The 27665-nt window shown below is 49.5% G+C and overlaps 1 protein-coding gene and 1 pseudogene across 1 annotated transcript; both read left to right on the forward strand.

Moving 5' to 3' along the window:
* LOC138424371 (phosphatidate cytidylyltransferase, mitochondrial-like) overlaps positions 1-570 on the forward strand; it is a 40190-nt pseudogene extending 39620 nt beyond the window's left edge.
* Positions 1-22554, forward strand: RBSN (rabenosyn, RAB effector). The gene is made up of 12 exons (XM_069561012.1): positions 1-235; positions 2030-2354; positions 6520-6660; positions 8858-8958; positions 9876-9921; positions 10041-10202; positions 11479-11720; positions 12966-13036; positions 15375-15461; positions 16699-16801; positions 17802-17906; positions 18526-22554. The coding sequence occupies exons 2-12, from the start codon at positions 2207-2209 to the stop codon at positions 19666-19668; spliced, it is 2349 nt and encodes a 782-aa protein (XP_069417113.1). The 5' UTR covers positions 1-235; positions 2030-2206; the 3' UTR covers positions 19669-22554.
* Positions 22555-27665: the final 5111 nt, after the last annotated feature.

Below are 27665 nucleotides of genomic sequence, written 5' to 3' on the forward strand. Positions count from 1 at the left end.
GCAGAAGCCGCCGCTGCGCTGTTCCTGGGGAATTTTTTTCCGGCCTCTCGATGACTCGGCGCTCCCGAGTGTTTTCTCCCCCGGTTTTTTGGTTTCGCGGCGGCCGCAGGCGTGCCTGCCGAGTGCCGAGCTGTTGATGGAGATGGCGGCCGCGCCCGAGTGAAGGCTCGCGGAGGCCCGGAGCCCGCGTCTGAGGACTGGACAGGCCTGCGCGCCCGGGGGAGGCCCGAGCAGGGTACGGAGAGGGCCAGGCGACTCTCCGGGTTGGGGCGCCACCCCGCTTCGGCCAGCAGACAGGCGGCTGGTGGCGGTGGCGCGGTGGCCCTGTGTGGCGGTGGGTGTGACTTGCGTGGTGGGCGCCGGGCCTCTCCTGCCGCGCGTCCCGCCCGGGGGTCCGCGGTGCTTTCACTCCGGCCGTGGCTGCGCGGGGACGCGTTAGCGGCGTTGGGTTCTGCGGCGGGGGGCTGTGTGGTCCCAGGCTGCGGAGAGCGGCCGGCGGCGCTCGCGCTGGACGAGGAGTTGCAGGAACCGTGGGCCTTATTTGGATTTCGGACAGGATTTCGGGGATGAGCGGCTCGCTTGTGTTGTGGACGTGGGGCCCAGCTAGGTGGTTTGTGGTGGGTGTTTGGGTACGTGATCTTAGAGTTCGCTGTTTCATTCATTCCCTCCCGGGGCGTTATTGGGATCGTCGGAGGTTCGTGCCGGGCACTGACCCTGCGGGCGTGGTGGTAGGAACGTGGACGTGGCCTCTGCCCTCACACAGCTCACAGGCTGTGGGTTTTCGTCGCTTTGTGTACCTGTGATTACAAATTGCGGTTAGTGCTGTGAGGAGAGGTGCCCCGGGACAGAACACCTTGAGCAGTGCGTTTCCGCGGACGTGAAGGTGCCTTGAGGTTTCGGGAGTTTGTGCTGGATTTGCGGCTGGTCGGGTGAGTGGGAAGAGAGGAGGCTCGGATGAACCTCTGGCTAGGAGCTGCTTGTCTTTTCAGCGGCTGTCTCTGAAAGGGGCTGAGATGTGATTGTATGCAATCGTCGGGCTTTTTCACTGGAGGAAGAAAACAGGAACCGCGTGTTTCATTTGTTTATTTCCTGGGTCACCGACCCCCTTTCGCTTTGATGACTGGGCAGTCCCTCCTCAGTGGCTCTGTAAGCGGGTCCATCGGCAGCTCAAAGCTGAGGCTTATGCGTTCCTGCTCACTCTCCACCCTCGTTTGTGGCCTCAGGTTCTTGAGAAATTTCTCTGCTTTGGTGGAATGGTTTTGCCTACGTTTTCCCTGTGGCTGGGAATCTTTCCAAGTTGACATTGAAAGTGACTTTGTCTAGGCTGGATAAAACTGAAAATGTAACTTATTAAACTCTGAATTGTTTAAGCACTGATTCTTTTATTTTTGAGGCAGGGAGAACGTTAGGTTTGCTGGTTTATAAAGTCTAGTAAGTTTATTGGAGAATAAGTACTGTACAAACATAAGACACGAAATATATTTTTCTTTTTTTGGTAAGTATTTGTGTTATTTTCAGTTTGAGGCTATCGAAGTAGATTTTTCCTTCTGATCAGTCAAGTTTCTAATGCTGCTTCCCTAGACTGAAGTTGGAATTTTTGTTTGGTTTCTAGGATAGATGCTATCCCTTTTACATCAGTGCATTTCTGAGACAGATGCAGAAACTCCATATATGTAGTTGAATAAATGGTCAAGGGAAAGAGAGTCAAGTAAAAACTTCTGCTTGTTGAGAACTACTTCAGACATGGCATGCACTTTATGAAGCTGGAAACGTTAGAGTATTTTCCTCTCTTATCTTCAGGAGTCTGTGCTTCCCCCTTCATTGAGTTGCTGTTTTCGTGTGATGGTCTCATCTTAGAAAGCTTTAGGTTTCCGTCTAAGGATTTGAGAAAGCAGTTTGTATTATCAGACTTGCACTGGAAAACATTAAGTACCCATCTTGAATTGTGAAAAGAATAAGGAAAGTTCTCAGTTACTGCTAATTTGCCTGAATTTGTCCCCCCCCCCCCCTTTCTTTTTTCCTTTTGTAGGACTTCTGCTCCAGGGAGGACACCTCATCCAGGACCATGATGCCACTTCCCCGTCGTCTGGGTGCTGCTTGACCCCTTGTCTAAGCTAATGCTGTGGGATCCCTTGTCTCTTGTGGAGGAATCCAGCTGACTCTTGGCATGAGGCCCCTGCGTTGCAGGGGTTGAGAAAGACACCCCATGGCATCTCTGGATGACCCAGGAGAAGTGAGAGAGGGCTTCCTTTGCCCTTTGTGCCTGAAGGACCTGCAGTCTTTCTATCAGCTGCAGTCACATTATGAGGAAGAGCACTCTGGGGAAGACCGTGATGTCAAAGGGCAAATTAAAAGTAAGAGGCTAGGATTTCCGGCTTACCTCGTTCTGTCCTTGGGAGCTTTAACTCGTAGGATGGTTTTTCTCAGCTCCGGTGGTTGCCACTGTCAACTAAAAAAAGATGTACGACTTGAGAGTTGTGAGTTAAGGTTTATTTGGGAGCAAAATGCGGACTGCAGCCCTGGAGGCAGCATCTCAGATGGCTCTGGGCGCCTGCTCCGAAGCAGGAGTGAGGGAAAGTCGGTATATAAGGTTTTGGTGAAGGCGGAGTGCACTGCCGTGAAGCACTCAATTTACAACAGGTGTTTTGTGAGTCATGAGGGTCTGATGCACCATGAAGGGACTTAGTGCTTCTCTAGACATGAGGAGATGCAAGGATGGAGATCATAAAATCTGTTCCTAAAAACATCCAACCATCTAAAGACCTGTCCCACCAGATTCCCTGGAGCACAGCGTGCCTCACTCCACCCTGAACTCCCTCGGGGGTTGTTGAAGGTCAGCAGCTAGAGCAGCGTGGGGCTCAGTCTCCATAGAGGCAGATGGCAAACGCCTCTGCTGTTCAGTTGTTGGCAGTGCTCTTGGTAAGTGCCAGTTTGTAGCTGACACCACCATCACACAATAAATAAGAGTAAATTAATAATAACAATAGAGAACACGTTTCAAGTGTTTTCCATGTAGCTGCTGCTGCTAAGTCGCTTCAGTCGTGGCTGACTCTGTGTGACCCCATAGACGGCAGCCCACCAGGCTCCCCTGTCCCTGGGATTCTCCAGGCAAGAACACTGGAGTGGGTTGCCATTTCCTTCTCCACGTAGCAGGTGGTATTAAAAACATTCCCCTGCATTAATGTCATTGAATTCTCAGCATAACTGTGTTGTCAATGGGCCCCATCTTACTGATGAAGATTCCAGACACACAGAGATTAAACACCGAGATAATGCCTACACAGCGAGGCTTCACACATAATGTGAAGCTGCACAGTGAGGTAGAGCCTGGCTTTGCACCTAGTAAGTGTCATTACTGTTCTCTGCTGTCTCTTCCTAGCCTGTTTGGATTATCTAACTGCCAGTGCCAGAGGGTTTGGGGTGGAATTCCTTCCTCTGCTATGTAAGCGGAGGCACACTATACACCCGCTTACCTGTCACAGAGTCAGGCTTTCCTGCCACCCTTAATTCCTTCACTGCACCTCGTCCTCCGCAGTGCAGGAAAAGGAAGCTATGGCTGGAATGTAGGGAGGGAAACCCACAAAGGGGAAACTTGGTGAGCTTCCAAGGACCCTCAGGTCCTAAAGGAATACAGAAAGAATTTTTGAAGGTGATTTTTGCTGTTCAGAGTCTTCACTTCCTAGACTTCAGACTCTAATCCCTAAGTACGGTGCTGGTGCTCTGGAACTCTCTTTCCTAGTGATTCAGCTAACCACTGGCCACACTTCTCAAGGCGATAAAAAGGTCTGATGCCGCATTCACGGCTTTGTTGGGTGGGAGAGAAAGGAGTGATCCATATATTCCTAAGTGGACTTTGGCTTCCGCACGTGTGAGTCATGCGCCCCCTGTAATCGAAATAATCTCACTCCATGTCTCACTTTTCAGGTCAGAAAAAAATTGTCGAAAGCATTACTGCTTATAACCTCTGACAAAAAATATGACAATTAAACATTTTCAAAATCCTGAAGGCTGCGATGGACGAGGTGGCTTCTGGCTACAGACTCTGGAGGAGGCTCTTAGGAGATGAAAGAGAAAAAAGAACAAGAGAGAAATGTGTGTTCTTTCACAGACTCTCCCAACAACCCTGCAGGAAGGTGGTTGGTCTCATTTTACAGAGAAACAGCAAGACTCTGAGATGGGCAGGGACTTCTCCAAGGTTGCGCAGGGGTTGACAGAGCCAGGCCTTGGCCCCGTGTCTTCCGTGCTCTGTGCCCATGGCATCCCAGCTGAGGCGAGGCCCTGTGTTCCGATCACAGCAAGCACTGCAGCAGGAAAACTAGCCAACAGATGAACTGCTTGTCTAAGTGGCCTTGGGACAGCGAAGGGGCTTCAGTGAACGCCAGTCTTGGTGTCAGCTGGACTGGGTCGTATACTGGGATTCTGCTGAGACTCTGGTGCTCGTGGCTAGAGAGGTTAGAGAGTGGTGTCTTCACATTGCTGGGACGGCTGCGCTTCTATTAGGGAAAATGTGTAAGATTACTGAAATAATAGAGACAGGACCTTTTGTTTCCGTCTGAAGGGAAGTGAGGGCTGATCGTGAATCCTGGCCAGAGAGAGACCGGAAGTTATCGAATTTAGTTCCTCTTTTTTGTCAGTGCTTCTCCCTGCTTTCCTGTTTCTGCCTCCTTTGAGACACAGTGGGTTTCTTGTCGGCTTTGGCTGTTTAAGGGAAGACGGGCAAAATGAATCGGACGCCTAGGCTTTAGTCCCCTTTCCTTTCCTCCGGCTCATAATCACGAAACATTTGCAGGAAGTCGAGACTTGGGCTTTCTTCTCAACTAATGAAAAGGAGAAACATCGTACTGAGCTGAAGAAATGCTCTGGGCTGATCAGATACTGGAAACTACATCTCCACACGGAGTTCCTTGCTCCCACCTCCTGCTTCCTGTGCTTGACTTGTGGGCACCTGGAAAACCTGGGACTGGAAAGAACTCTCAAAGATGAGGCCAGCTAAGGGGCCAGGCTGCGAGCACTAAAGCCTGCTTTTATAGGAAGGGCGTTTCTCATTTTCCCTTTAGCGCTGCTCACAATGGAAGGCTACAAGAGGGACCTTCTTTGGTCGGCTCAAGCTTTGGTTCTAACTCCAACATAACCTCTTAAAAGTAGCCTCACCATCGCTTCAAGGGCAGGTTATGGGCTGTTTTCTCTCCTAACTCCCAGTGTCTGGCATCAGAGGGACGCTGTGTATACAGCCCATGGTCCTGGTGCCTTCACTAAGCTTACTCTATTTATTTTTAAAATTATTTATTTAGTTTTGATTTTTGGGGGGACTGTTTTCTTTCCTTCTTGTTTTTAATTTATCTTGCAGTACAGTTGGTTACAATGTTGTGTTAGTTTCTGCTGTGCAGCAAAGTGAATCAGCTATACGTAGGCAAACATCCCCCTCTTTTTGAATTTTCTTCCTGTTTAGGTCACCACAGAGCACTGAGTAGAGTTCTGTGTGCCACACAGTGGGTTCTAGGCTTGCTTTGTAGCTGCCTTCTGCCCCAAAGCCATACAAAACCCTCAGGAAGGATTCATTGCCTGGTCCATCTTGAATTGAGGACGTGTGCCTTGTCCGAAATACATGTTTTTTTTAAACAAAGCCTTTTCAGGACACAAGGGCTGTCAGTTGAATTTAACTTTCCTGATTCTCTCTGTTCCTCTTAATCAGCCTCTTATTTGGGAAACTTGAAATGTGGGAGCCACTCTGGTGTTCTTAAAAATTCTGATTCCATCTGTCTTGCTGGAATCTGGGAGGCAAGACCCAGGGCTAGGGAGTGACTTGTGGGGGAGACGATGCTCTCTGTAGTGTCCTCATGCTCCTGCTGGCTGGCTCTCCCTCCACCTTTCAAACTCTCGACTGGACGTTTTTGTCCTCTTAGGAGACAATGGTTCCTTGTGTGTCCTTCCCTGGCCTCCAACTATTACTGTCCTTGAAGTTCTTGAATTTTATCTGAAGTCTGTTTTGCAGCCCTAAGATTGTAGACTACAGTTAATCATAACAGTACTGCTGAAGTCACCATCTGCAGCTTTCTTATGGGACCCGAGACCCAGGGGTTCCTTTCTGTATCACGCGTCCAGCATGTAAAGATCTTTCATAGTACTTGTCCAGATCTTTGAATCCAAGAGTCTTTACCTGAGAACTGATTTTCTGGTAGGGTTTGCTAATGTTCCTCAGCCTGCCATTGAGTCTCCCCTTAACTTCATAATTGATTTAAATAAATCAATTATTTTTTTAAGTGACAAGATCCCTATAATAACGGGCTGGAGGATGGAATTGGACCAGTAGATGGGGTTGGGACACTGGTCCTAGAAGTTTGCCTCCTTCCCTCCTGCTGCTTCTGTCCTTGGAGAATGAAAGAACCCTGACACAGGAGAATTCACGAAATGCACTGGGACCTGGTTGATAGGGGAAATCTGAGTGCTCTTCCTGTAGCACCTCAACACGCCACTGGGTATTCTTCATGGATTCATATGGCGTTTGTTCCATTTCTTAAGGTCTCGTCCAGAAGGCTAGGAAAGCAAAGAACAGGCTGTTGAAACGGGAAGGAGATGATCGAGCTGAATCAGGCACCCAAGGATACGAGTCTTTCAGCTATGGAGGGGTCGATCCTTACATGTGGGAACCCCAGGAGCTTGGTAAGAAATGCTTTTCATTCATTCATTCATTATTGAGCACCTGTATGTTTTCAGAGTTGGCTGAAGAGACACCAGTATACCTGCATGCTTGTAAGCTTCCCAGGACCTTTGTGTCCTAGTAGGGGGAGATAACCAACAAGGATGAGCTGGGCATTCGAACACAACGCATTGGGGCGTTAGGCACCGCAATAAATCTTTACATGTTTACAATCATTTAATTGTTACTGAACTCCATGGGCACCTGCCCAGGGTCAGACAGCTGGGGTGCTGCAGAACTGGAATAGGAGTCCCAGCCTCTGACCATCACTCCAGACACAGTCCATTGTCTCTTCTCATATAGATGTCACCTGCCTACTGAAAAGCACTGGTTCATGCAGCTTAATTTTCTGAATTGTGTAATTATGGTATCATTTACTTGCTTTCCGAATTATCATCTTTTGAGGGTAATGGAAATAGTCTAAAATTTATTTTGTTGATGGTTGCACAAGCCTGTCAGTAAACTAAAACCCCCTGATTTTGTATGCTTTAAATGGTGAATTGTATGTATTTGAATGATAACTCAGTGAAGCTTTTACCAAAAAGATCATGCCACGTGGAGCTGAACTAACTAATCTTCCATGTCCTTTAACTGTTCAGTGTTAGTTATCATTAATATAATACTGTCTATCCATGTGATGGATAAATAATGATTTTTTTTATAGTACTTTGTTATACTTTGTTTGCATTTTGGCTGAGCCATGTGGCATGCAGGATCTTAATTCCCTGACCACGGATTGAAGCCACAACCCCGGCACTGGATGCGTGGTGTCCTAGCCAGCAATTGCTAGGGAAGTCACGTAATGCTTTATTATACTTTGATACTCATTATCTTGTTCAGCTTTCATAAAAGCCATGTGAGGTAGAAAGGATAGTGATGCTCATTCCATTTACAGTTAAATAAGATTTAAAAGTCAAAGTCAGTTCCACGACCACACACCAGCCAAATTTTAAGAGCTCAGTCTCCACGTGTGGCCAGTGGTTAACGTATTAGAGAGTGGAAACGTTTTATTTTCATCATGGCGGGAGAAAAAAAAATAAGACTATATGCATATACTTATTTGTTACATATGAAAGACAGTTAAAAACATGAAGGAGACATTCTAAGTGTATGACCTCTTATGAGTTTTTTGATCACGTATTTCATGACTGGCAGTGTTACATTTTTCAAGGTGATGTTCCGGTTAACTTCCCTGATTTAACAACTGAAGGAAGGTACCAATTGCGAAAGGTCAAGCGAATGGCAGATTTTCAGAGGAATGCTCATCGCCGCTCCTAAAAATGTGAAGCTAAATTTTAATTAGATGTTAAAGTATGGCTAGGAAGAAGAGAATAATGGATGGTCAAGAATCTAGCATAAAGATCTAGATGCAGTTATGTACCTACATGAACAAGCCGTCTTTGGGAGGAAGAAATGAATTGAGTGCTGGGAGGGGTTGGGGGCAGGGCCAGCTTTCAGAAGCGGTGACAGATTGAGCAGGAGCTCATCCAGATACTCTGAGACAAAAGGCTACTTGGTTCCATCTGTATGAGGATTGTCCTAGGTCTTGGCTGCTGGACTGAGGATGCTATCGGTTGAACTAGCCCCACAAAGGCATCTCTTAGCATTTGCATGTTGGGGGCTGTTTAGAGAAGGGTTGTGTTCATTCTGATGAAAAAGCCGTATTGTACCAACTGTGAAAAGTATAGAAAAGTTTAAGATTAAAAAAAAAAAGAATAGCCGATAATGTTATTTCCTTTTCGTTTAACAAAAGTTCACATGCTGGGCAGTGTTCTAAGGGTTTTATAAATTTAACTTCTTTAATCTGGATAACAGCACTGTGTGGTAGCTGCTCCTGTTTTCCCCGTTTTATAGCTGAGTACTCCAAGTTACAGAGACATTAAGGAACTCGTCCAAGGTCACATAGTGTGTGGCAGAATTGAGCACAGGCTGGTTCCAGAGCCCAGGCTCTGTCCTTGAGGTCTTTCTTAGCGTATTTTGCAGCCCCAAGGTGACCATAGTTATCATTTTAGCAAACTTCCTTCGTTAGCTTTTCTAGTTTTTAAATTTTTATTAAGAAGCTAAAATCCTAGGTTTTTGGCTTGCTTTTGAAATTCAGGGTAGGGAGGCTCCCTCAGGGAAATGACAAGTCGTTTGTGTTGCCTCCTCCCTTCCTTCTAGGTGCTATGCGAAGCCATCTTTCTGACTTCAAAAAACACCGAGCTGCCAGGATTGACCACTATGTCGTTGAAGTCAATAAATTAATAATCAGGTTAGAGAAGGTAAATTTTTTTGTTTTAAAACATGTTTTTTTTTCTGCAAGTATAAATTCTTTGAAGGGAAAAATTACATTTCTGCTGGGTGTGTGTCGTCTTAAGTCTATCGTGTGTGTCTGACGCTGGCAGGAAGACCCCCTACGTAGAGCGGTGCTGAGGATGCGGCGCACGGGGCTGGCCTGGGCCGGTTTTCCTGAGGGTAGCAGCCCGGGCCGGTGACTGGCCACACGGCCAGCTTCCCTTTCCCTTCTCGTGAAGCCCACTTGACTGCCTGGAGGCCCTTCTGCCTTCAGATCCTTTCCTCGTCTGGGGGCTCCCAGGCGCCATCACACGAAGGGGTAGGGTGGGTGATGCCTTGTGATGGCAGACAGGCTGGTAGCCAGACGCGGGAGGAGGGCCCCCCAGGACCAGCGTATGCGGTGGGAACCTCTTGTCCTGTGGTTTGTTTAAGAGCGAGTCCTCAGTACCAGGACCGCTCTCGTTTACATCAGCCCTGGAAATGCCTGATGGGTATCCACTGGGCTGTGAGATGGGCCGGCACGGCGGCACTACAGGCTCAGCTCTCCGCGTGCACTTCGTGGGGCGGGAATCTTGTGTCTGCTTTCATCGTCCAGGAGGGCTGTGGAGAACTGGGGGTCCCCCTCGCTCGCGGTAGCCACCCCACCGTGTCCTTGCCTGCCCCTGGCCATTGCTTCCGTGGGCAGCCGGCAGTCAAGAGACTGGAATGGGTCATGGGAAGGCGAGTGCCTTCTGGATGCAAAGCTAATACTCTGTCCCTGTGAAGTTGTGTTTGTGACCTTGTGGGGTTGGAGATGACAGACTTGAGTAATGCCCGTGTACTTACTCCCACTTGATGCCTCCGCCTGTAGACAGTGTATCCACCACCAGATTCGTTCCTTTTCACCCTTTTTTCTCCTTGTCAGCTGACCGCGTTTGACAGAACAAATACCGAGTCTGCGAAGATCCGAGGTAACTCTAGAACGTTGCTCACGCCCCTTCTGTTCTTTACCGTTCATCATGACCCGATCTCTTTTTTTAAAATGGCCTCCTTTTGTGTGTGCTCGGTTTCTGTCTCATTCTTCCCACAGCAATAGAAAAGTCCGTGGTGCCTTGGGTCAACGACCAGGACGTCCCTTTCTGTCCGGACTGCGGGAATAAGTTCAGCATCCGCAGCCGCCGCCACCACTGCCGCCTCTGCGGGTCTATCATGTGCAAGAAGTGCATGGAGCTCATCAGCCTTCCCTTGGCGAGTAGGTGACGTGGGGGCAGCCTGGACCCTCACCTCCTGTAGAGACCAGCCCCCACTGGGGGGCTGGGGGTGCTTTTTGTTTCGGTATTTGGTCCATGGGACCTTCCATTTACTGTTGATTCCTTGAGGCCCACTACAGCCTTGGCCCTGTGCTAGGGCCCAGGGGAGCAATGGTCTGTAGTAGAGGTTGGCCAGCTTTTCCCATAAGAGACCAGATAGTGAGTGCTTTAGGCTTTGTGGCCCACATCCTGTCTCTGTGACATTTCTTCTTTATTACACAGCCTTTTTGAAGTGTGAAAACCATAGGTAGCTTGAGGGCCACATACAAAGCCAGGCAGACTTGGCTCGCCGGTCGTTGTTTGCCCACATGTGGTCTGTCAGCATCGTCCATTCCTCCAGGGTAGGAGGAACCCAGTGGCCCAGGACTTTGAATCTCAGCTGGTGAAAAGTTGCTGGAGATGATCTCAAGGCATTCTGGCTGACTCTGGGATGTGTGGGGGTTTTGCAACCCTGCAGAGTTCCGGTGATGCATGTGCTGTTGGCTGCAGGGCATCTGGGTAATGTGGGAAGGGGCAGATGTTTCCTGGGTGGGGCTCTGGTGTCCAGTGGGCACGTGTCACCTTGGTAAGTTCCCTTTCACCCCAAGACGACTCCCTGTCTCAGCTGAGCTATGTTCTGGGGACACTCTTCATCTTCCTTCTCTTGGGCTGATTAACTGATATTTACTGGGCAGCTGCTGTGCGGTAGCCCTACTGGAACAAACCCATAGGGATGCAAAGATGAATGAGACAGTCTGTGCCTTCGGAATCACAACTGCTTGGGCAGCTCTGGGCTTTGCATAGAGCTGTCATCACACGGAACAAGTGGGAAGTGCCCCAGGAGGAGTGACATGGTGGGAACTGATAGGTGGGCAAATGGTTTTTACCTCAAGGAATTGAGGAAGGCTTCCTGGAGGATGTGCCATTTGAGCTGAGATTTGGCAGGGGTAGCAGTGGGGTTTGGGCATGGGGGAAGGCTGCGGGGGCGGTCCCAGGGAGAGCCTGGGTGTGTCCGGGCAGCTGGAGCAGGGCAGGAGGTGGTAAGGCCAGATTGGGGTGAGCCTCAGAGCTTCAAGGACAGACTGTCCTTGGCTCCTGGCTGTCTCCTGGAGGCACTGGGCGTCCAGCCCACCGCAGAGCCTGAGTCCCGGCAGGCAGAGGTGTGGGTGCCTCTTGCCCGGGGCAGCGTCTGCACCCCGCCTGTGGAGTTCACCACTGCCCATCCTGTGTTCTTTACAGACAAGCTCACCAGTGCCAGCAAGGACTCCCTGAGCGCTCACACCAGCCCCAGCCAGTCACCCAACAGCGTCCACGGCTCCCGCCGGGGCAGCATCAGCAGTGTGAGCAGCGTGAGCTCCGTCCTGGATGAGAAGGACGATGACCGGATCCGCTGCTGCACACACTGCAAGGACACGCTCCTCAAGAGGGAGCAGCAGATCGACGAGAAGCAGCGCACGCCCGACGTCGTGAGGCTCTACGAGGTGATTCCGGGCCGGCTTGAGTCCAGTTCCAGAGGCCGGGCTCTTCGTTATGTGCACACCCGTGGATTTTGAAAAATGCTTTGGGAAATCGTTCCTTTCAGTTACTTTTAGTTTCTGCCAGAGGGCACTAGCTGGGGCCCTGTGTGAGTCGCAGAGTCACTGGGTGTGTTGCAACAAACTTGCTTCCTTGCCCTTCCCTGCCCACCTGAGAGTTGGAGGTTGGCGCTTTCGGTGGCCCAGGGGCAAGAGGAGGAAGGCTGGTTGCCATGCGGTATGGACAGGTTCTGTGGGTCAGAGCGGGAGCAGGAGCTGGTGGTGAATAGTGGACCAGAAGGGTCCTGGGACACTCACGTGGGCGTTTGAGAAACTTCCCAGAAGCACAGAGCTTCCTCTTTTGAGTCCCTTCAAATGCCTCAGCTCCGGTTACCACCAGCAACCCTGCAGTGCCTTCAGGAGCTGCTACGTTACAGGAGCAGAGTGTAGCCAGAGCCTGCGGTTCAGAGTCAGACTGGGCATGAGCTTGACTCTGCCTCCTAACCGGAATGAGGCCTGCAGGTTGAGAAGGATGAGCCAGGAGGGTGTTGGGCAGGGAGGTGATAGGAAATGGGGAGGAGCGGAAGGAAGCAGTTGGTGCAAAACCGGACAGGGGAGGAGAGAGTTTTTGTCTGGTCATCACTGAATGGTCACTATTAGCAGCTCTGTGGGCCCCAGTGGTTGTGCTTCTGGAACCACAGTGAAAATAGTCAGACTACTAGAAATGGTGTTAATTAAAACCTTGCTGAGCTGCAGACGTAGCTGTTGTCCATTGTTATGTGGAGCTCACGATCTGATAATTTCTGTAAACAGCCGCCAAGCTTTTGGTTTCCTTCTTTTTTGAAGTGAGCCCTGGCAATGCCTTGTGTGGTGTCTAACGTCACCTGGCAGATAAAGGCCATAGCAACTGATTTCTTTTGCTACCTTGGTGAGCTCACATGACGTGTGTCCTAGAGGGCCTTGGTCCTCTCAAAAGCATCTGGCGAAAGTTCACCCTTCTTTCCTTCCTACAAGATTTCCTTGTAGAGTAGGTCTATAAACCAGGAAATTGATAACAATGAACAGGACAAAACTAAAAGCCACTCTCTGCATTTTTCTTTTAAAATTTAGAAAACTGCACATTTTATATACATCTCCATTGATTCCGCATAACCTTTTTGTTGCCTTTTCTGTATCTTGAGACACAACTCACCTCTTCTTTTTTGTTCTTAGAAATTACGGCTTTGCATGGAGAAAGTTGACCAAAAAGCTCCTGAATACATCAAGATGGCAGCATCGTTAAAGTAAGCTCTTCCTCTCTGTTTTACTGACTCAGTGGTGACTGTTTTCTGGCATTCTGGTCAATTCTTTAGTAGCTGAAGATGTAGGCCCTGCCCTTTTCCCTTCAGTCCTTGCAGCGAGACGCTGCAGCCCCTTGCAGCAGACAGTGGAAGCGCGGGGAGCCCTGTTTCTTGAGTCCTCTCAGCCCCACTGTCCCCGACTACCCCCATATACCTGCGCCTCCTGCGTCCCAGCCCTCCTGTCTCCACTCCTTGCTCGAGACCACTGGCTCTGAAGGAGAGCAGGAAAAGCCCAGTCCCTTCTCCGCCTGCAGTTCACTGAGTGGTCACTTCACTCAGCGGGTCCCACTGCCCTCCTGGGAGCAGCTGGGAAGAAGCGTAAACCTCCCCGGAACGGAGAGTCCTTGACTGGGAGCGTCTGCCGCGTGCTCCTTTCCTCCCTGGAACTCACTGGAGGCCACGTGCCCTCCTCCCACCCCTGCCCGTGGGTTTAAAATTAGAGGAGGCCTTCCTTCTACCTGGACGCCAGCAACATCAGCTGGTGTTCCTGGCAGTGAGCTGGCTTCCAGCCCTTTCCTCAGGACATTGTCACCCTAGGGCCTCCTCTCCCAGAGTCCCGTTGGGTTTTTGCTCTGTGCCTTAGACACCATTGTGGGTCCGTGGGCTCTCTGCTAGCCAGAGGGGAGCTACCACTGCTGAGCGCATTTCCAGGCGTGTTAACTCTTCCTCCAGAGACCAGTTCTGAGGGGCTTCAGCAGGTGCATTTCAGTCTGCCGCTCATTGATTCAGTGGATGTTACCAAGCGCGCGTTAGGTGCCGAGCACTGTTCTGAGTGCTGGGGCTGTAGCAGGGCACAGCGAGGACAGCTCCATTATCATGGGAGCGCAGGCCATAACAAGGGAACAAATAACACGCAAGATAATGGAGCGGGCCTGATGGCTGCCCTGAGGATCACAGTGGGCTGATGTGACTGAGACCAGGGCAGCGATTGCAGATTCAGGCCAGGCCTGTCGCCTTCCACATGACCTGGCGATATCGAGACAAAGTACAAGTCCTGTTAGTTCTGGCCTGATGTTCTGTTGCAGACTGTGCAGTTAGAGGTGGCGAAACAGCTTTACTGACTCTGTAGACTGCAGGTCACACCATGGGTTCTCCAGCCAGGACTGCCCGATAGAGGGAAAGCAGGTTAGCCTGGCGGTGCTTTTATTTACCTTAACTTGCTGCTGCCTCAGGAGGGAGCTGAGTGGCCATAGCTGAGGCTGGATTAGTAACTGGGAGATCACCTGAAATGTTTCTGTTCTCAGTAAACCTTGTTTAAGCTCGTCCCACGTGCTAGTTACTGGGGGTATAAAAATGAACAGCCACAATCGCTGCACTTGGAATTCAGCAGTCTGGTGGGTGGGTGTGTGTGTGCTTAGTTGCCAAGTGATGTCTGACTCTTTTCCACCCCAGGGACTGTGGCCCGCCAGGCTCCTCTGTCCATGGGATTTCCCAGGCAAGAATACTGGAGTGGGTTGCCATTTCCTTCTCCAGGGGATCCTCTTGCCCCAGGGATCGAATCCAGGTCTCCTGCTTGGCAGGCAGACTCTTTACCACTGAGCCACCAGGGAAGCCACCTGGTGGGAGTGGCAGCCTCGTAAATGAAATTCTGAGACCACGTGATAACCACGTTGTTCCTCTGAAATTGACGTTAAGCCCCCACTGGCCTTTTCTGATGTCCCCTCCTCTGCTTTCTGGGTAGTCTTTGAGGAAAGAAAAGTGCCTTCTCTGGTGTGGTGTAAGCAGCTCGTGTAGTAAACCACTTCATCCCTCTTCCTAGATGCGCAGAAGTTGTTCAGGGAAAGTTTTAGTAGGCTGAAGCAGGGTCAGTCCTTCTTGTTTTGACAACGAGCTTAGGAGCTGGCCGTCATAGGCCTCGGCACTAGTTTTCCCACGGCATCGGCAAGTTAAAAGCGACTTCTGGTTAATTGACACTCACATTCTGAGAAGGAACGAGCATCGCATTATATGAAAGTGACAGTGAGAGTCGCTCAGTCGTGTCTGACTCTTTGCGACCGATGACTCTACTGTCCATGGAATGCGCCAGGTGCTAGAATACTGGAGTGGGTAGCCTTTCCCTTTGCCAGGGGATCTTCCCAACCCAGGGATCGAACCTAGGTCTTCCTCATTGCAGCCGGATTCTTCACCAGCAGACCCACAAGGCGGGGGAGTCTAAAATGCATTGAAGAGAATTAACTATCCCCCTCTTTGTGAGGCCTTAAACCTGTAGAGTCCTTTTACACCACACTGTCCATTCAGTGCTGTGAAACTTAGATCAAACATCTGCATTATTTCTCCCTAGTGCCGGAGAGACAACCTACAGTCTGGAACATGCCAGTGACCTTCGAGTGGAAGTGCAGAAAGTGTATGAGCTGATAGACGCGCTAAGGTAAGGTCTGTTAGGTGATGTTCCTACCTATCGGCTTAAGTGGAGGATGTGTTGGGTTTACGGGGTGGTGGGCGGCCAGCAGGCCCAGCTTACCTGGTCCTGGTGATCCGGGGTTTGTGTGAGGAGGAGGCTGAGGGGCTGCCAGCTCCGGCTCTCAGTGCGTCTCGGTAGCTTGCTTGAGGAGTTTTCCCGTTCGTGATTGCTGCAGGAACAGGAGCCGACTGGCAGCAGCTGCGTGCCGGTCACTGGCTGCTGCCACACAGGGTGGCTCTTGTGCTCTACCCGTTACCCTGTGATGCAGAGATCAACACCCCCATTTTATAGGTGCAAGAATGCACCACAGCTAGCAAAAGTGCTGGGACCAGGATGGAAGTCCAGACTCTTAGCTCAGTTTGACCACTGCTATATATATATGTTTTTTTTTGGCTGTACTGTGTGGCTTGTGGGATTTTATTTCTCTAACCAGGGACCAAAACCAGGCCTACGGCAGTGAAAGTGGTCAAGTCTTAACCACTGAACCACCAGGGAATTCCCAGCTACTGCTTTTTAACTGTGGATTGGCTGTTGGGGTTAGATCAGCCCTTTGCAGTATAGGAAGTACTGTGATTCAGAAAACAGATGCGGAACCCTTGTCCATCCGTACGTGCGAGACTAGCTACATAGGTTGCAGGATCAGAAGCAAAATGAAAATGCAGGTCCCCTGATCAAAGTTTAGAATTGTAAGGGACTTTCCTGGTGGCCCAGCGGTTAGGAATCCGCCTTCCAATGTGGGTTCAATCCCTGATCAGGGAACTGAGATTCCACACACCACGGGGCAGCTAAGCCCGTGTGCTCCACTACTGAGCCCTCGCCCCCAACTGAAGAGAAGTCTGCGTGCCGCACCCGAGTGCCCGCAGCAGCAACCAGGACCTGATGCAGCCAAATACAGAAATAAATACAAAAAAGGAGGCTTGTAAGGCAGTGACAGCAGAATGCTAAACTAAGCACAGGGCTTCTCGCTGCACCGGTCACAGGCCCTCGGTGGCCGGGTGTTTGTCGTTTGCCCCGTGCTTGTCTGAGGCCTCCAGTACAGCCACCGGGTAAGAGACGGGCTTCACCCGCAAAGACGTTTCAGGGGAGCCTGGAGCGCATTTCTCCTCATACCTTGCCGGCACGCAAGCCTGGCGGCTGGGGACTCTCCACCCGTGTTTCTGAGGCTGGCCGTGCCTCTTACAGCGCCGTGTTTGTTCTCATGCAGTAAGAAGATCTTAACCTTAGACATGAAGCAGGACCCGCCGCCACATCCGAACACTCTGCGGCTGCAGAGGATGATCAGATACTCGGCCACACTGTTTGTGCAGGTAAAGCCGCCGCTCTCCACCACTCAGGAGGGCGGATGGGGCCCATGGCTTGCTTGGCACTAAGTTCGCACACTTACTGCTCTTTAGGGTTACATGTGTGTCAGCCACATCTAGAGAAAAATCTGCATGTCAAAGGAAAGTGACCTAGACCCTGCTCTGGGTGTGCTCACCACCCTTTATGTAACTGTTCCCCTGTCCCTGGGCGTCTGATAGACTCCCATTTCTCTGCTGCTGTGAGGAGTGCCTGGTGGACCTGCTTGCACAGAGTATTTCCTCCTTGCGATAAGCTCCTGGGGGACTCTCCCTGGGCCCTTGGTCTGGAGGAGACAGGTGATTGTTCAAGGGCTCACTCCACCTGGGAGGCTGCATCTGAGTCGTCTCAACCTCAGAAAGCCCTTGTGAGAGTCAGTCGCCTGTGGGGCTCCTGACGGAGCTCTGCGTATCCTGTTCGGTTAGTTGCCTGACACCATCATGCAGAGTGACGCCCTCCCTGCTTTTGATGGATGACTGTGTTCCATAGTCGTTGGTGGGTGCCCGCTGCGGCCCAGGCAGTGTTTTAGGTGCTGGGTATCTTGATAGACCTTCCTGTTCTCGTAGAGCTTATATTATAGAGAGGGGATAGATGAGAAAGAGCTGAATATATGGCTTAAGAGGGTGGTAAGTGCTGGGGAGAAACGAAAGGAGGGCATGGGGGTGGGGCTCAGATGGTGGCTTACAGATGTGCTAATAGACAGGAAAGGCAGGAAAAGGCCTCACTGAGACGGCAAGTAACCGGGATGTCTGGTGTTGATCATCTCCTAATGAAAAGGCTGGCCCCTCCATAAGGAAGCTGGCATGGACCTGATTTCCAGGTTAGGTTCTTCCCTGCACTGCTCGTTAGGGTGACTGTCTTAGACTGATGTGACGTAGCTTCAGCGGGCTCTCACTAGGGAACTTCAGATTCATTTTTTTTTTATCCTGAAAGGGGTTTAAGTATAAAATTGTCCGTGACCCCCTACAGGAAAAGTTGCTTGGTTTGATGTCACTGCCGACCAAAGAGCAGTTTGAGGAACTGAAACAGAAAAGGAAGCAGGAGATGGAGCTGAAGAGGATCCTGGAGAGGCAGGTGAGCGAGGCAGGGGACGCTGGCTCCACGAGCACAGAGGCCTCCAAGGCTCCCAGGAGGTCTGGTGAGGTTGCCGTTAAGTCAGAACCTCTCACTCGCTCTGGTTTGTGTTTTCCTTCTGTTCTGGCCTCTTGCATTTTAGAAATCAAAGTAACTGTTTTTCTCCCCAGGTCCTATTTTTCTTTCGGAGGTTCTGCTGAGTTTCTCCTGTGTAGAATACCATGGAGACTGGCAGTCCTCCCCCCAGTACAGGCTGCAGACGACCCAGACACCAGGGAGTTCTTAGAACACTTTGGAACATGCAGTATTAAACAGAGAATAATATGTGTATTTAAGATTGTGTGAGATTCCAGTGTAGATGAGTGGTAATAGACCTCAGAGGTTTAAGGTAAGTGCTTAGCCAGTGAATGTGAGGTGGAGGAAAGCTTACCCCTTAACTTACTGGTTTGTTATTTTAATTTTGAAAAATCATGGCTTGATTTTAGCAGCTGAATACCACGGTCCCGAGGTGGGGGACTGGGGTCTCACTGGAATGGGGATGGCATGGCCGCAGTGGTGGCCGGCAGTGTGGCTGTTGGCCTGGTGACCGTGTTTCTTTTTGGCTTTGGTATCTTCCCAGGCTGCCCTGGAATCCCAGCGGAGGCTTGAGGAGAGGCGGAGTGACCTGGCAGCCCGTGCGACCAACGGGGAGGTGGCGCCCGCTCGCATGGGTCCTGCTCCGCTGAGGAAGGCTGAGGGCTGGCTCCCGCTGGCGGAAGGCCAGAGGCAGAGCGAGGACGCGGACCCCCTCCTGCAGCAGATCCGCAACATCACGTCCTTCATCCGGCAGGCCAAGGCTGCGGGCCGGGCGGACGAGGTGCGCACGCTGCAGGAGAACCTGCGCCAGCTGCAGGACGAGTACGACCAGCAGCAGACCGAGAAGGCCATCGCGCTGTCCCGCAGGCAGGCCGAGGAGGAGGGCCTGCAGCGCGAGCAGCTGCAGGTGCTGCGGGAGCGCGAGCGCGAGCGCGAGCAGGGCCAGGCGGCCTCTCTGCACACGCGGACTCGGTCCCTGGACTTCCGGGAGATCAGGCCTTTTCAGCTGGAGCCGGGCCGAGAGCCGCGCACCCACCTCGCTCACGCTTTGGATCTGGGCTCTTCCCCAGCTCAGAGCGGCACTGCCACCAAGACCTCTCCACCCAGCTCGGCTCCCGAGCCCTTCCGAGGGTGGTCTGGGCCCCCAGCCCTCGGCCAGGAGTTCCTGCCCCAGAGCACTGCGTCGCAGCGCAGTGAGGCGCCTTCCCTGAATCCCTTCGATGAGGAAGAAGACCTCGCCAGCCCCTCAGCCGAGGGCACGGCCAGCCCTCCTGCTCCAGAGCCTTCCCTCAGCCTGCCAGCCCGCGTGCTCAGAGAGTACAACCCTTTTGAGGAAGAGGAGGAAGAGGAGGCTGTGGCGGGGAATCCCTTCGCTAAGCCAGATGGCCCCGCCCCCAACCCCTTCGAGGAGGAAGATGAGCCCCCCCAGCGGACACCCGCATCGCCCCCTGTCCCTGGCAACCCCTTCGAGGAGGCTCCCTGCACCAACCCCTTCGAGGAGGAGAGCAACGGCCAGGAGGGCGCCGAGCCCATCGAGGAGGAGCTGCTGCTCCAGCAGATCGACAACATCAAGGCGTACATCTTCGATGCCAAGCAGTGCGGCCGCCTGGACGAGGTGGAGGTGCTGACCGAGAACCTGCGGGAGCTGAGGCGCACCCTGGCTAAACAGAAGCGGGGCACCGACTGACCTGGCCGGGCGGGGGCCTGCGGAGCCGGTGGGCGGGCTGGGGGCGCGGCATGGAGGGGGAAGGCGGAGTTTAAGCTGGCTGCAGGTTAGAGTGGAGGAATCGGCTATTCTGTGCTGTGCACTTGGAGCTTTTCCCGTGACAGCTGAATAGTAAAATGGGAACGAGAACAGGAAGAACCAGCATGCATTTGCTGCTTTTCCTGAGTTTTTTTTAATAGTTGGGTTCTCCCTGTAGAAGGGACGTGAAATCTTCACTGCCGAGGTGTCACAGGTGCGGTTCCGCTGGGCCCTGGGCAGAAATGGCTCCCGTGTGCACCTGTGCCCGCGTTCACTCCTGCCTAGCGTCGATCAGCTTGCAGTGTTAGAGGGCAGCCTTCTATAGCGCCCTTCCTTTAGCCAAGACACACAGCATAGAGCCCTTGACATCTTACTCGGTTCTTAGGCTGTCCCATTAGACTATGTTCCTTTGGCCTGAGACTTCCACTACCCTCCTGGGCACGTCCTATGCGATGGCAGGGGAAGGTCTCACTGTGGAGGCAATAGTTTAGACCCAGGAAAGCCCCTCTTAAAAGGGGTGATGGGGGCGAGGTTTCCTCACGATCTCTTGCCCTCTTCCTTTTAGTTCTTATTTCTCTCTTTCAGGAAGTTAATCTCCCAGTGCAGGGTTATCACTGTGAGTCTGTTCATAAGCTTTTTAGAGAACAGCAGTTTTTAACTTTTTGGCTGATAGAAGTAGTATACTTTGGGAGCAGAGTCTGTCCAACTGTTGCTCTGTGGAAGTGAATGACCACCGGGACAATTGTCTGTCCCCAGAGAAAGCGTCGTCTAGAGCTTCGGCACAGTTACTCTGAGCTGGGCTTTTTCTAAGGGCCCAGGCTATAGTTTAGGAGTTGGTGGTCAGGAACCCTCGTGGAACCTTGCCAGAAGAGCTGAAGTCCCCTGAGTCAGAAGGTCAATGACAGTAACTTCCAAGGCTTGTCAATGAGCCTTTTTGTCTTGCAGGTCATCTTGTGCTGACCGTGGGCACTGGTGAGATACTCTCTCACCTACGTTTAGTAGTATTAAGAAATTAAATGGGGAATTCCCTGGCGGTCCAGTGGTTAAGACTCTGAGCTTTCATTGCTGAGGGCATGGGTTTAATCCCTGGTCAGGGAATTAAGATCCTGCAAGGGGTGTGGTGTGGCCAAAAAAAATAAATAAAAGTAAAATGTTGTAGGAGGCACAACCCAGGATCATTGTGGTAGAACCGCAGTACTTGAACTCTTCACCAGTTAAGGGCAAAAAGGGAAATTGTGAATTTCGCTTTGGTGCTTAGGTTTACAGGGACATGACCCTTAATTAACATCTGACATCAGATACCCAAGTGTGCTTGGCTCTGGGTAGAGTTGCTGCAGTTTTGCTTGTTAACTAATGAACAATAACTGACCACTAGTCACTTTATACCCATAACTAACTCTGGCTCTTACAGTCACTGGTTACTGGTGTAAGGGCTGAAATTTATTTTGTCTCATTCTGGGAAGACCCCTGTTGATCTTGGGAATGTCTGAAAAATTACTGTGGTTTAACAGTAATCTGTATTTGTGTTGACACTATTCACATTTCTTTAGCCCCTGCTGGCTCTTTGGGCTGAATGAAGAGGTCCTGTACAGAAGCGTGGCAGTGGGGAGTGAGTGGGTGGGCGGAGCGTGTGTGGAGGACCTTTTTGAGTTTGGGTCCTGTTCATAAAGCAGTGCGAGTGGGTTACTAAGGTCAGCCAGTTACCAGCGTTGCTGATTGTCATGGTTTGGGGAAGCTGGCAGTCAGGCATCTCAAATGCTGCCTGGTACAGGTGTCGTTACTCCCTCCAGGTCAGTGCCCGTCATGCTGTTACTCTTGAGGGTTTTACGGAGGACTGCATGTTCCTCGCTGCTCGGTCTGTCCTTTCTCTCTGACCGAGAAGAAGGAAGCTCTCTGCACCAAAAAGCAGGCAGTTCCGGAGCCAAGTGCTGCTTGTCCTCATAGTTATTTTTCTAATGAGAATATATCTCCTTTAGTTAGCTGGTGGTTTCAGTTAAGACTAGTTTACCAAACATACCCTTTCCCTGAAATCAGCTGCAGGTAGCAATCTGTTTTTAACTTGAGAGCAATGAGAACCAGACCTAAAAGAAACATGTCTTTAAATTTAAAAAAGAATCACTGAATATACTTAACCAAACTAAAACCCTCTGATGTGACTGAATTCCTCCGTGGCTGCATCTCCTGTAATCACAGACATGACTGGAGTCAGAATTCTCTATCCCTCCGTTGTACCATTTCCCGGAATTCATAGACCCAAAGATGGGCACAGTGTTGGATTTACAGGGATGGGGGAGCATCATGGAAACAGTGGCCTATGAATTGCAACCACCACTTCAAGTTCTTCCCGCATGTCAGTGTTTCACCCATCCTACCTCCCTTCAGTGCAGACAGCTCCCATCCATCTCATCAGAAAATGAGCAAATCCTTGACCCGTCGTTGGCAGGTGTCCCTAGACACAGGTCATGTGTGGAAGAGACTCTGGGGATTCGGGCATCAAATGAAGCTGACTTTCCCTTTTATGCCTTGATTGTATTTTCCCTCGTCTAATACACTAAGGACACTTACTCATTATACTCGCTGCTCAATGTGTCTCTTTTGTTCAGATACTAAAATGTACCTGAGTCACCAAGAGCCATGTGGTAGGCTGGACGCTGGCATAGTTTGGTGACGGGACTCAAGGTGAGAGGCTGGCCTCTAACAGGCCACAGGCTGTGGTGGTAGACTGTGCTGGCCACCCGACAGTGACCGTTGGAGGGCCATTGATTTGCATGTCCTACTCTGGGGCCTTGTATTGGAACCTTTTTGAAAAATAAAATAACAATATATTCATGGTTGGGTGTGTGTGTTTGTGTGTTTGTGCACACCAAGAATTACCAGATAACATCTGGTCATCTCCTTAATAATACCAGTCCTCTCCTTAATGACTTCTGAGTACAAGAAAACAGCCCTAGCTCCTGTGTTCCCCGGGTGGTTATGGCCTCGAGACAAAACCAGGAGTCTTCCCAGGGGATAAATACGGGTTCCAGGTCTGCCCTTATGTTCAGTGATTCCTGCAGTGTTGAGTAAATGAACCATCTTACACAGGTGTCGTGCCCAAAGGTAGCAGAACTGGGCAATGGGAAAAGAGGAAGCTGCCGAGTGGGTCTTCGATGTTGCCATCACTTGGACCTTCGAGACCTCCCAGGACTAACCCAGGAGGAGGTGATGTTTAGGAGAGTGTAGGGAGCCCCTCAGGCTGCCTCTCGCATGCTAGTCCACACGCAGCCTTCAGCCGTTCATCTCGTGTTCCAGCTTCGGCTCCAGTGGCTTCTGCTGCAGGTAAGCAGATCTTGGCTGTCACTCTGCGTTCACCTCTGCAGGTTTCTAGGCGGTAGTCAGCCCTGCCAACTCAGTTCTCTGCGGTCCGAAGAGCCACTGACTTTCAGTTTGGCCAGCTTTCTCATGTAAGGACAGGAGTGACAACTATCAAACTTCATGTTTCTGAGCTGAAGCTGGAAGTCCTGAAGTCTTTTGGAAAACGATGCTAGGCTACTGAAGAGTTGAAGGCAGAAGAGCTTGTGACCTTAAAGTTCAGAAGACGTGCTTCCTGTGGATGGAATGTCCTCCCTAATGTTAGAAACCTGAGTGCCTGTACACAAAGCAGGCCAGGGAAGCTTGGGTTTTGGAGACAGGCAGACCTAGGCTGGAATCCCAGGGGTGTAACCCGTGGCATGCTTAACCTCACCACACTCTCTTTGATCTGTAAACCGGAGTTGTTTGGAGGGTTAAATGAGGTATCTACACCCAATACTTGACATTCTGTCTGACCTATAGCAAGCATTAAATATTACCTGTTTGTTTTGTTTTTAAATTTCTATTTATTTAGCTGTGCTGGGTCTTAGTTGCAGCACATGGGATCCTCGATCTTCTTTGCAGCATGTCAGATCTTTAGTTGAAGCATGTGGGATCTAATTCCCGACTAGAGATTGAACCCAGACCCCTGCATTGGGAATGTGGGGTCCTAGGCACTGGACCACCAGGAAATTACCCTACAAGGGTTTTAGGAGCTCTGACCAGGAGCTGGGAACAAAGACCAAGTATATATATATTTTTTTATAACAGAGGTGGATTAAGAAACACTTACAAAGGTCACAGCCCAAGGACACTGATCCATTAAAATACTGAGATTTCACCATAAAATTATACAATGTTTCTCTTCCCCTACACCTTACCACCACACCAAAAGAACTCCAGTATAAGCATAGACTACAACTGAATGAGGAGCAAAACACACACTCTCTAGGGAAACCCAAAGTCACAAGAGACAAAAGCTAAGACGCTAGAGGCGTTGAAGCCTCTGGCCACCTACAGCTATAGCAAACAAACAGCTCAAGTCCCAGCCAGAATAACATACCCTTCATAACAGAGGCTTATTTACCTCAGTTCCTATTACCTAATACAGCCAATAATGTCTGACTTTCAACAAAAAATTTTAAGTGTGCTAAAAAAAGGTAAGGAAAAAAACCCCCACTGTGATAAGACAAGTATATATCACAACCAGATTCAGATACTAGACAGATGTTAGAGTTACCAGATAGGAAAGTTAAGTGATTACTATGGTAAAGAGTCTAGTGATAAAAGTAAATAATATGCAAGACGAGATGAGTAATGGAAACAGAGATAAGGAAACTCTAAGAAAGATTGAAAGGAAATGCTAGAAATAAAAAAACACTAACAAAGAATGCTTCTGATGGGCACATCAGTTGATTGGACACAGCCAAGGGAAGAGTCAGTTGACTGGACACAGCCAAGGAAAGAATCAGTGAGTCTGGAGGTCGGTCATGGAGACTTCCTTTGTTGTTGTTCAGTTGCTATGTTGTGTGACTCTGCGACCCCATGGACTGCTGCGTGCCACGCTTCCCTGTCCTTCCCTATCTCCCGGAGCTTGCTCCAACTCATGTCCATTGAGATGGTGATGCCATCCAACCGTCTCATCCTCTGTCACCCCCTTCTCCTGTCCTCAGTCTCTCCCAGGATCAGGGTCTTTCCCAGTAAGTCAGCTCTCTGCATCATGTGGCCAAAGTATTGGAGCTTTAGCTTTAGCATCAATCCTTCCAATGAATATTCAGGGTTGATTTCTACTGGAGAAAGGATAGGCTACCTGCTCCAGTATTCTTGGGCTTCCCTTGTGGCTTAGCTGGTAAAGAATCCTCCTGCAATGCGGGAGTCCTGGGTTCAATCTCTGGTTGGGAAGATCTACAGAAGGGAAAGGCTACCCACTCCAGTAGTCTGGCCTGGAGAATTCCAAGGACTGTATAGTCCACGGGGTCGCAAAGAGTCAGATACGACTGAGTGACTTTCTCTTTCACTTTTCCTTTAGGATTGACTGGTTTGATCTCCTTGCAGTCCAAGGGACTCTCAAGAGTCTTCTCCAGCACCACAGTTCAAAAGCATCAATTCTTTGGTGCTCAGCCTTCTTATGGTACAACTCTCAGATCTGTACATGACTACTGGAAAAACCATAGCTTTGACTATATGGACCTTTGTCAGCAAAGTGATGTCTCTGCTTTTTAAAACACTGCATAGGTTTTTCATAGCTTTTCTTCCAAGGAGCAAGAGTCTTTATATTTCATGACTGCAGTCACCATCCTCAGTGATTTTGGAGCCCAGGAAAATAAAATCTGTCACTCTTTCCACTTTTTTCCCATCTATTTGCCATGAAATGATAGGACCAGATGCCAGGATCATAGTTTTTTAATGTTGAGTTTTAAGCCAGCTTTTTCACTCTCCTCTTTCACCCTCATCAAGAGGCTTTTAGTTCCTCTTCACTTTCTACCATTGAAGTATCATCTGCATATCTGAGATTGTTGATACTTCTCCCGGCAATCTTGACTCCAACTTGTGATTCATCCAGCCTGGCATTTTTCACATGACGTACTCTGCATATAAGTTAAACAAGCAAGTTGACTATATACAGCCTTGACATACTCCTTTCCCAGTTTTGAACCAGTTTGTTGTTTTTCTATGTCTGATTCTAACTGCTGTTTTTTATCCTGCATACAGGTTTCTCAGGAGACAGGTAAGGTGGTCTGGTATTCCCAGCTCTCTAAGAATTTTCTACAGTTTGTTATGATCCACACAGTCAAAGGCTTTAACATAGAAAATGAAGCAGAAGTAGAATTTTTTTTGGAATTTCCTTGCTTTTTCTATGATCCAGGGGATGCTGGCAATTTGATGTCTGGTTGCTTGGCCCTTTCTAAATCTAGCTTGTACATACGGAACTTCACAGTTCACATACTATTGAAGTCTAGCTTGGAGGATTTTGAGCATTACCTTGCTAGTATGTGAAATGAGCACACTTGTATGGTAGTTTGAGCATTCTTTGGCATGGCCTTTCTTTGGGATTGGCATGAAAACTGACCTTTTCCAGTCCTGTGGCCACTGCTGCGTTTTCCAAATTTACTGGCAGATTTCCCTACTGAACTTCCCTACTGAAATGCAAATGGGAAAACAACGAGAACAATAACAAAAAACCCACAGAACATCCAAGAACGATGGGACACTTTCAGAATACCAGAAGGAGAAAAAAATCAGAATACCAGAAGGAGAAAAAAAATGAAAGAGTAAAAATATTTTAAGTAATAACAGCCAAGAATTTTCCAAAATGAATGGCAGTCACCAAACTACAGGTCCAGGAAAGCTCTGAGAACATCAAGCAGGATAAATACCAAAAATATACACTAGGTATATCTTTTTTTTTTGCCTAGAAATTTTATTCTGGTGCACTTCACTGGATTGACAAGTACCTTAGATATTTAATTTTGCTATAAATACATACTGTGTGCAGGTTATACATATACATATATATGTATATATACATATATATATATATAACCTGCATGTGTCTACACACACACACACACACACACACACACACACACAGGCCGTATACCTAAATTTGAATTCTTGTGTGGGTGATGACAAAGGTGACGATTGTCATAACCTATACACCTAGGTATATCTTATTCAAACTCTATAAATGAAAGGCATGAAGAAAATCTTGAAAGAAACTGCCGGGAGCCAGCGTGAGGAACTCCACCCTTGGCAAAGGTCATGAGGAAGGAGGCTCGGAATCATGCAAAGGCGAGATCGAGCCTCAGGAGAGCCCCTGTTCCCGAGCATCTACCCCCAAAACCAGACTGCCTACTTTACTGTTTTATGCTCTCACCTATACCTCTGACTTTATGGGGGGCTGACCCCCCACCACCTCTCTCGGAGAAGGAGTTAACTTGCAGCTCCAGTTAATAAAAATTCCTGGGCGTGACAAGAGTGTTTCAACTTACAAACTCCTCTGAAGGTTCTCTAGCCTGCCTGAGCAGGTTCGTCTGGCCACATGTGATTGTTTACAGCCTCCCAACCGTGAGAGGCACAAGATGCTTTAAACTTTCTAAATACAGATTCTTTTGAGAAGTTAGAAAATTATTAGTATAGTATAGTGGGTTGATTAGAAATTATATTGGTGAAGGGTTTTTCATTTGTTGAGCCAATATTTGCTGCTAAATCTCCATATTCCCTGCCCTTATAATGAATATAACTAGCATATAGGAGAAATAAGTATTAACCTTTAAGATTAATCATGTTAAACCTTAGGCTACGTAAATTCCTTTCTTGATTGTAACCCACTATACCCTCACCCTATAGGAATGCAACTTTATTTGGAGGGTGGCACCTGGTTTAAGAAAAAAATCACCCCTGGAAAAAATAAGTTTTCTGGTTGACTGACTGTTATCAGAAAGGGCCATAAAATGTCAGCAGGCCTCATGGTCAGAAGATGATGTAAAACCCCTAAAACCTTTTGTATAATTTTATATGAAGCACCTGATTTTGACAAGGGCCAGGTCTGCTGACCCCGCGTGAACTCTGTATTCATCCCTATGTATAACAAAAAGTATATAAGCAAC

Source organism: Ovis canadensis, chromosome 19 (assembly GCF_042477335.2).
Source record: "Ovis canadensis isolate MfBH-ARS-UI-01 breed Bighorn chromosome 19, ARS-UI_OviCan_v2, whole genome shotgun sequence".
Taxonomy (NCBI): domain Eukaryota; kingdom Metazoa; phylum Chordata; class Mammalia; order Artiodactyla; family Bovidae; genus Ovis; species Ovis canadensis.

Coding starts and splice junctions, on each gene's coding strand:
- RBSN (XM_069561012.1), top strand. CDS start 2,207: ATGGCATCTCTGGATGACCCAGGAGAAGTGAGAGAGGGCTTCCTTTGC. Junction 9,922..10,040: donor CGAGTCTGCGAAGATCCGAG/GTAACTCTAGAA, acceptor TTCTTCCCACAG/CAATAGAAAAGTCCGTGGTG. Junction 16,802..17,801: donor CGGCCACACTGTTTGTGCAG/GTAAAGCCGCCG, acceptor GACCCCCTACAG/GAAAAGTTGCTTGGTTTGAT.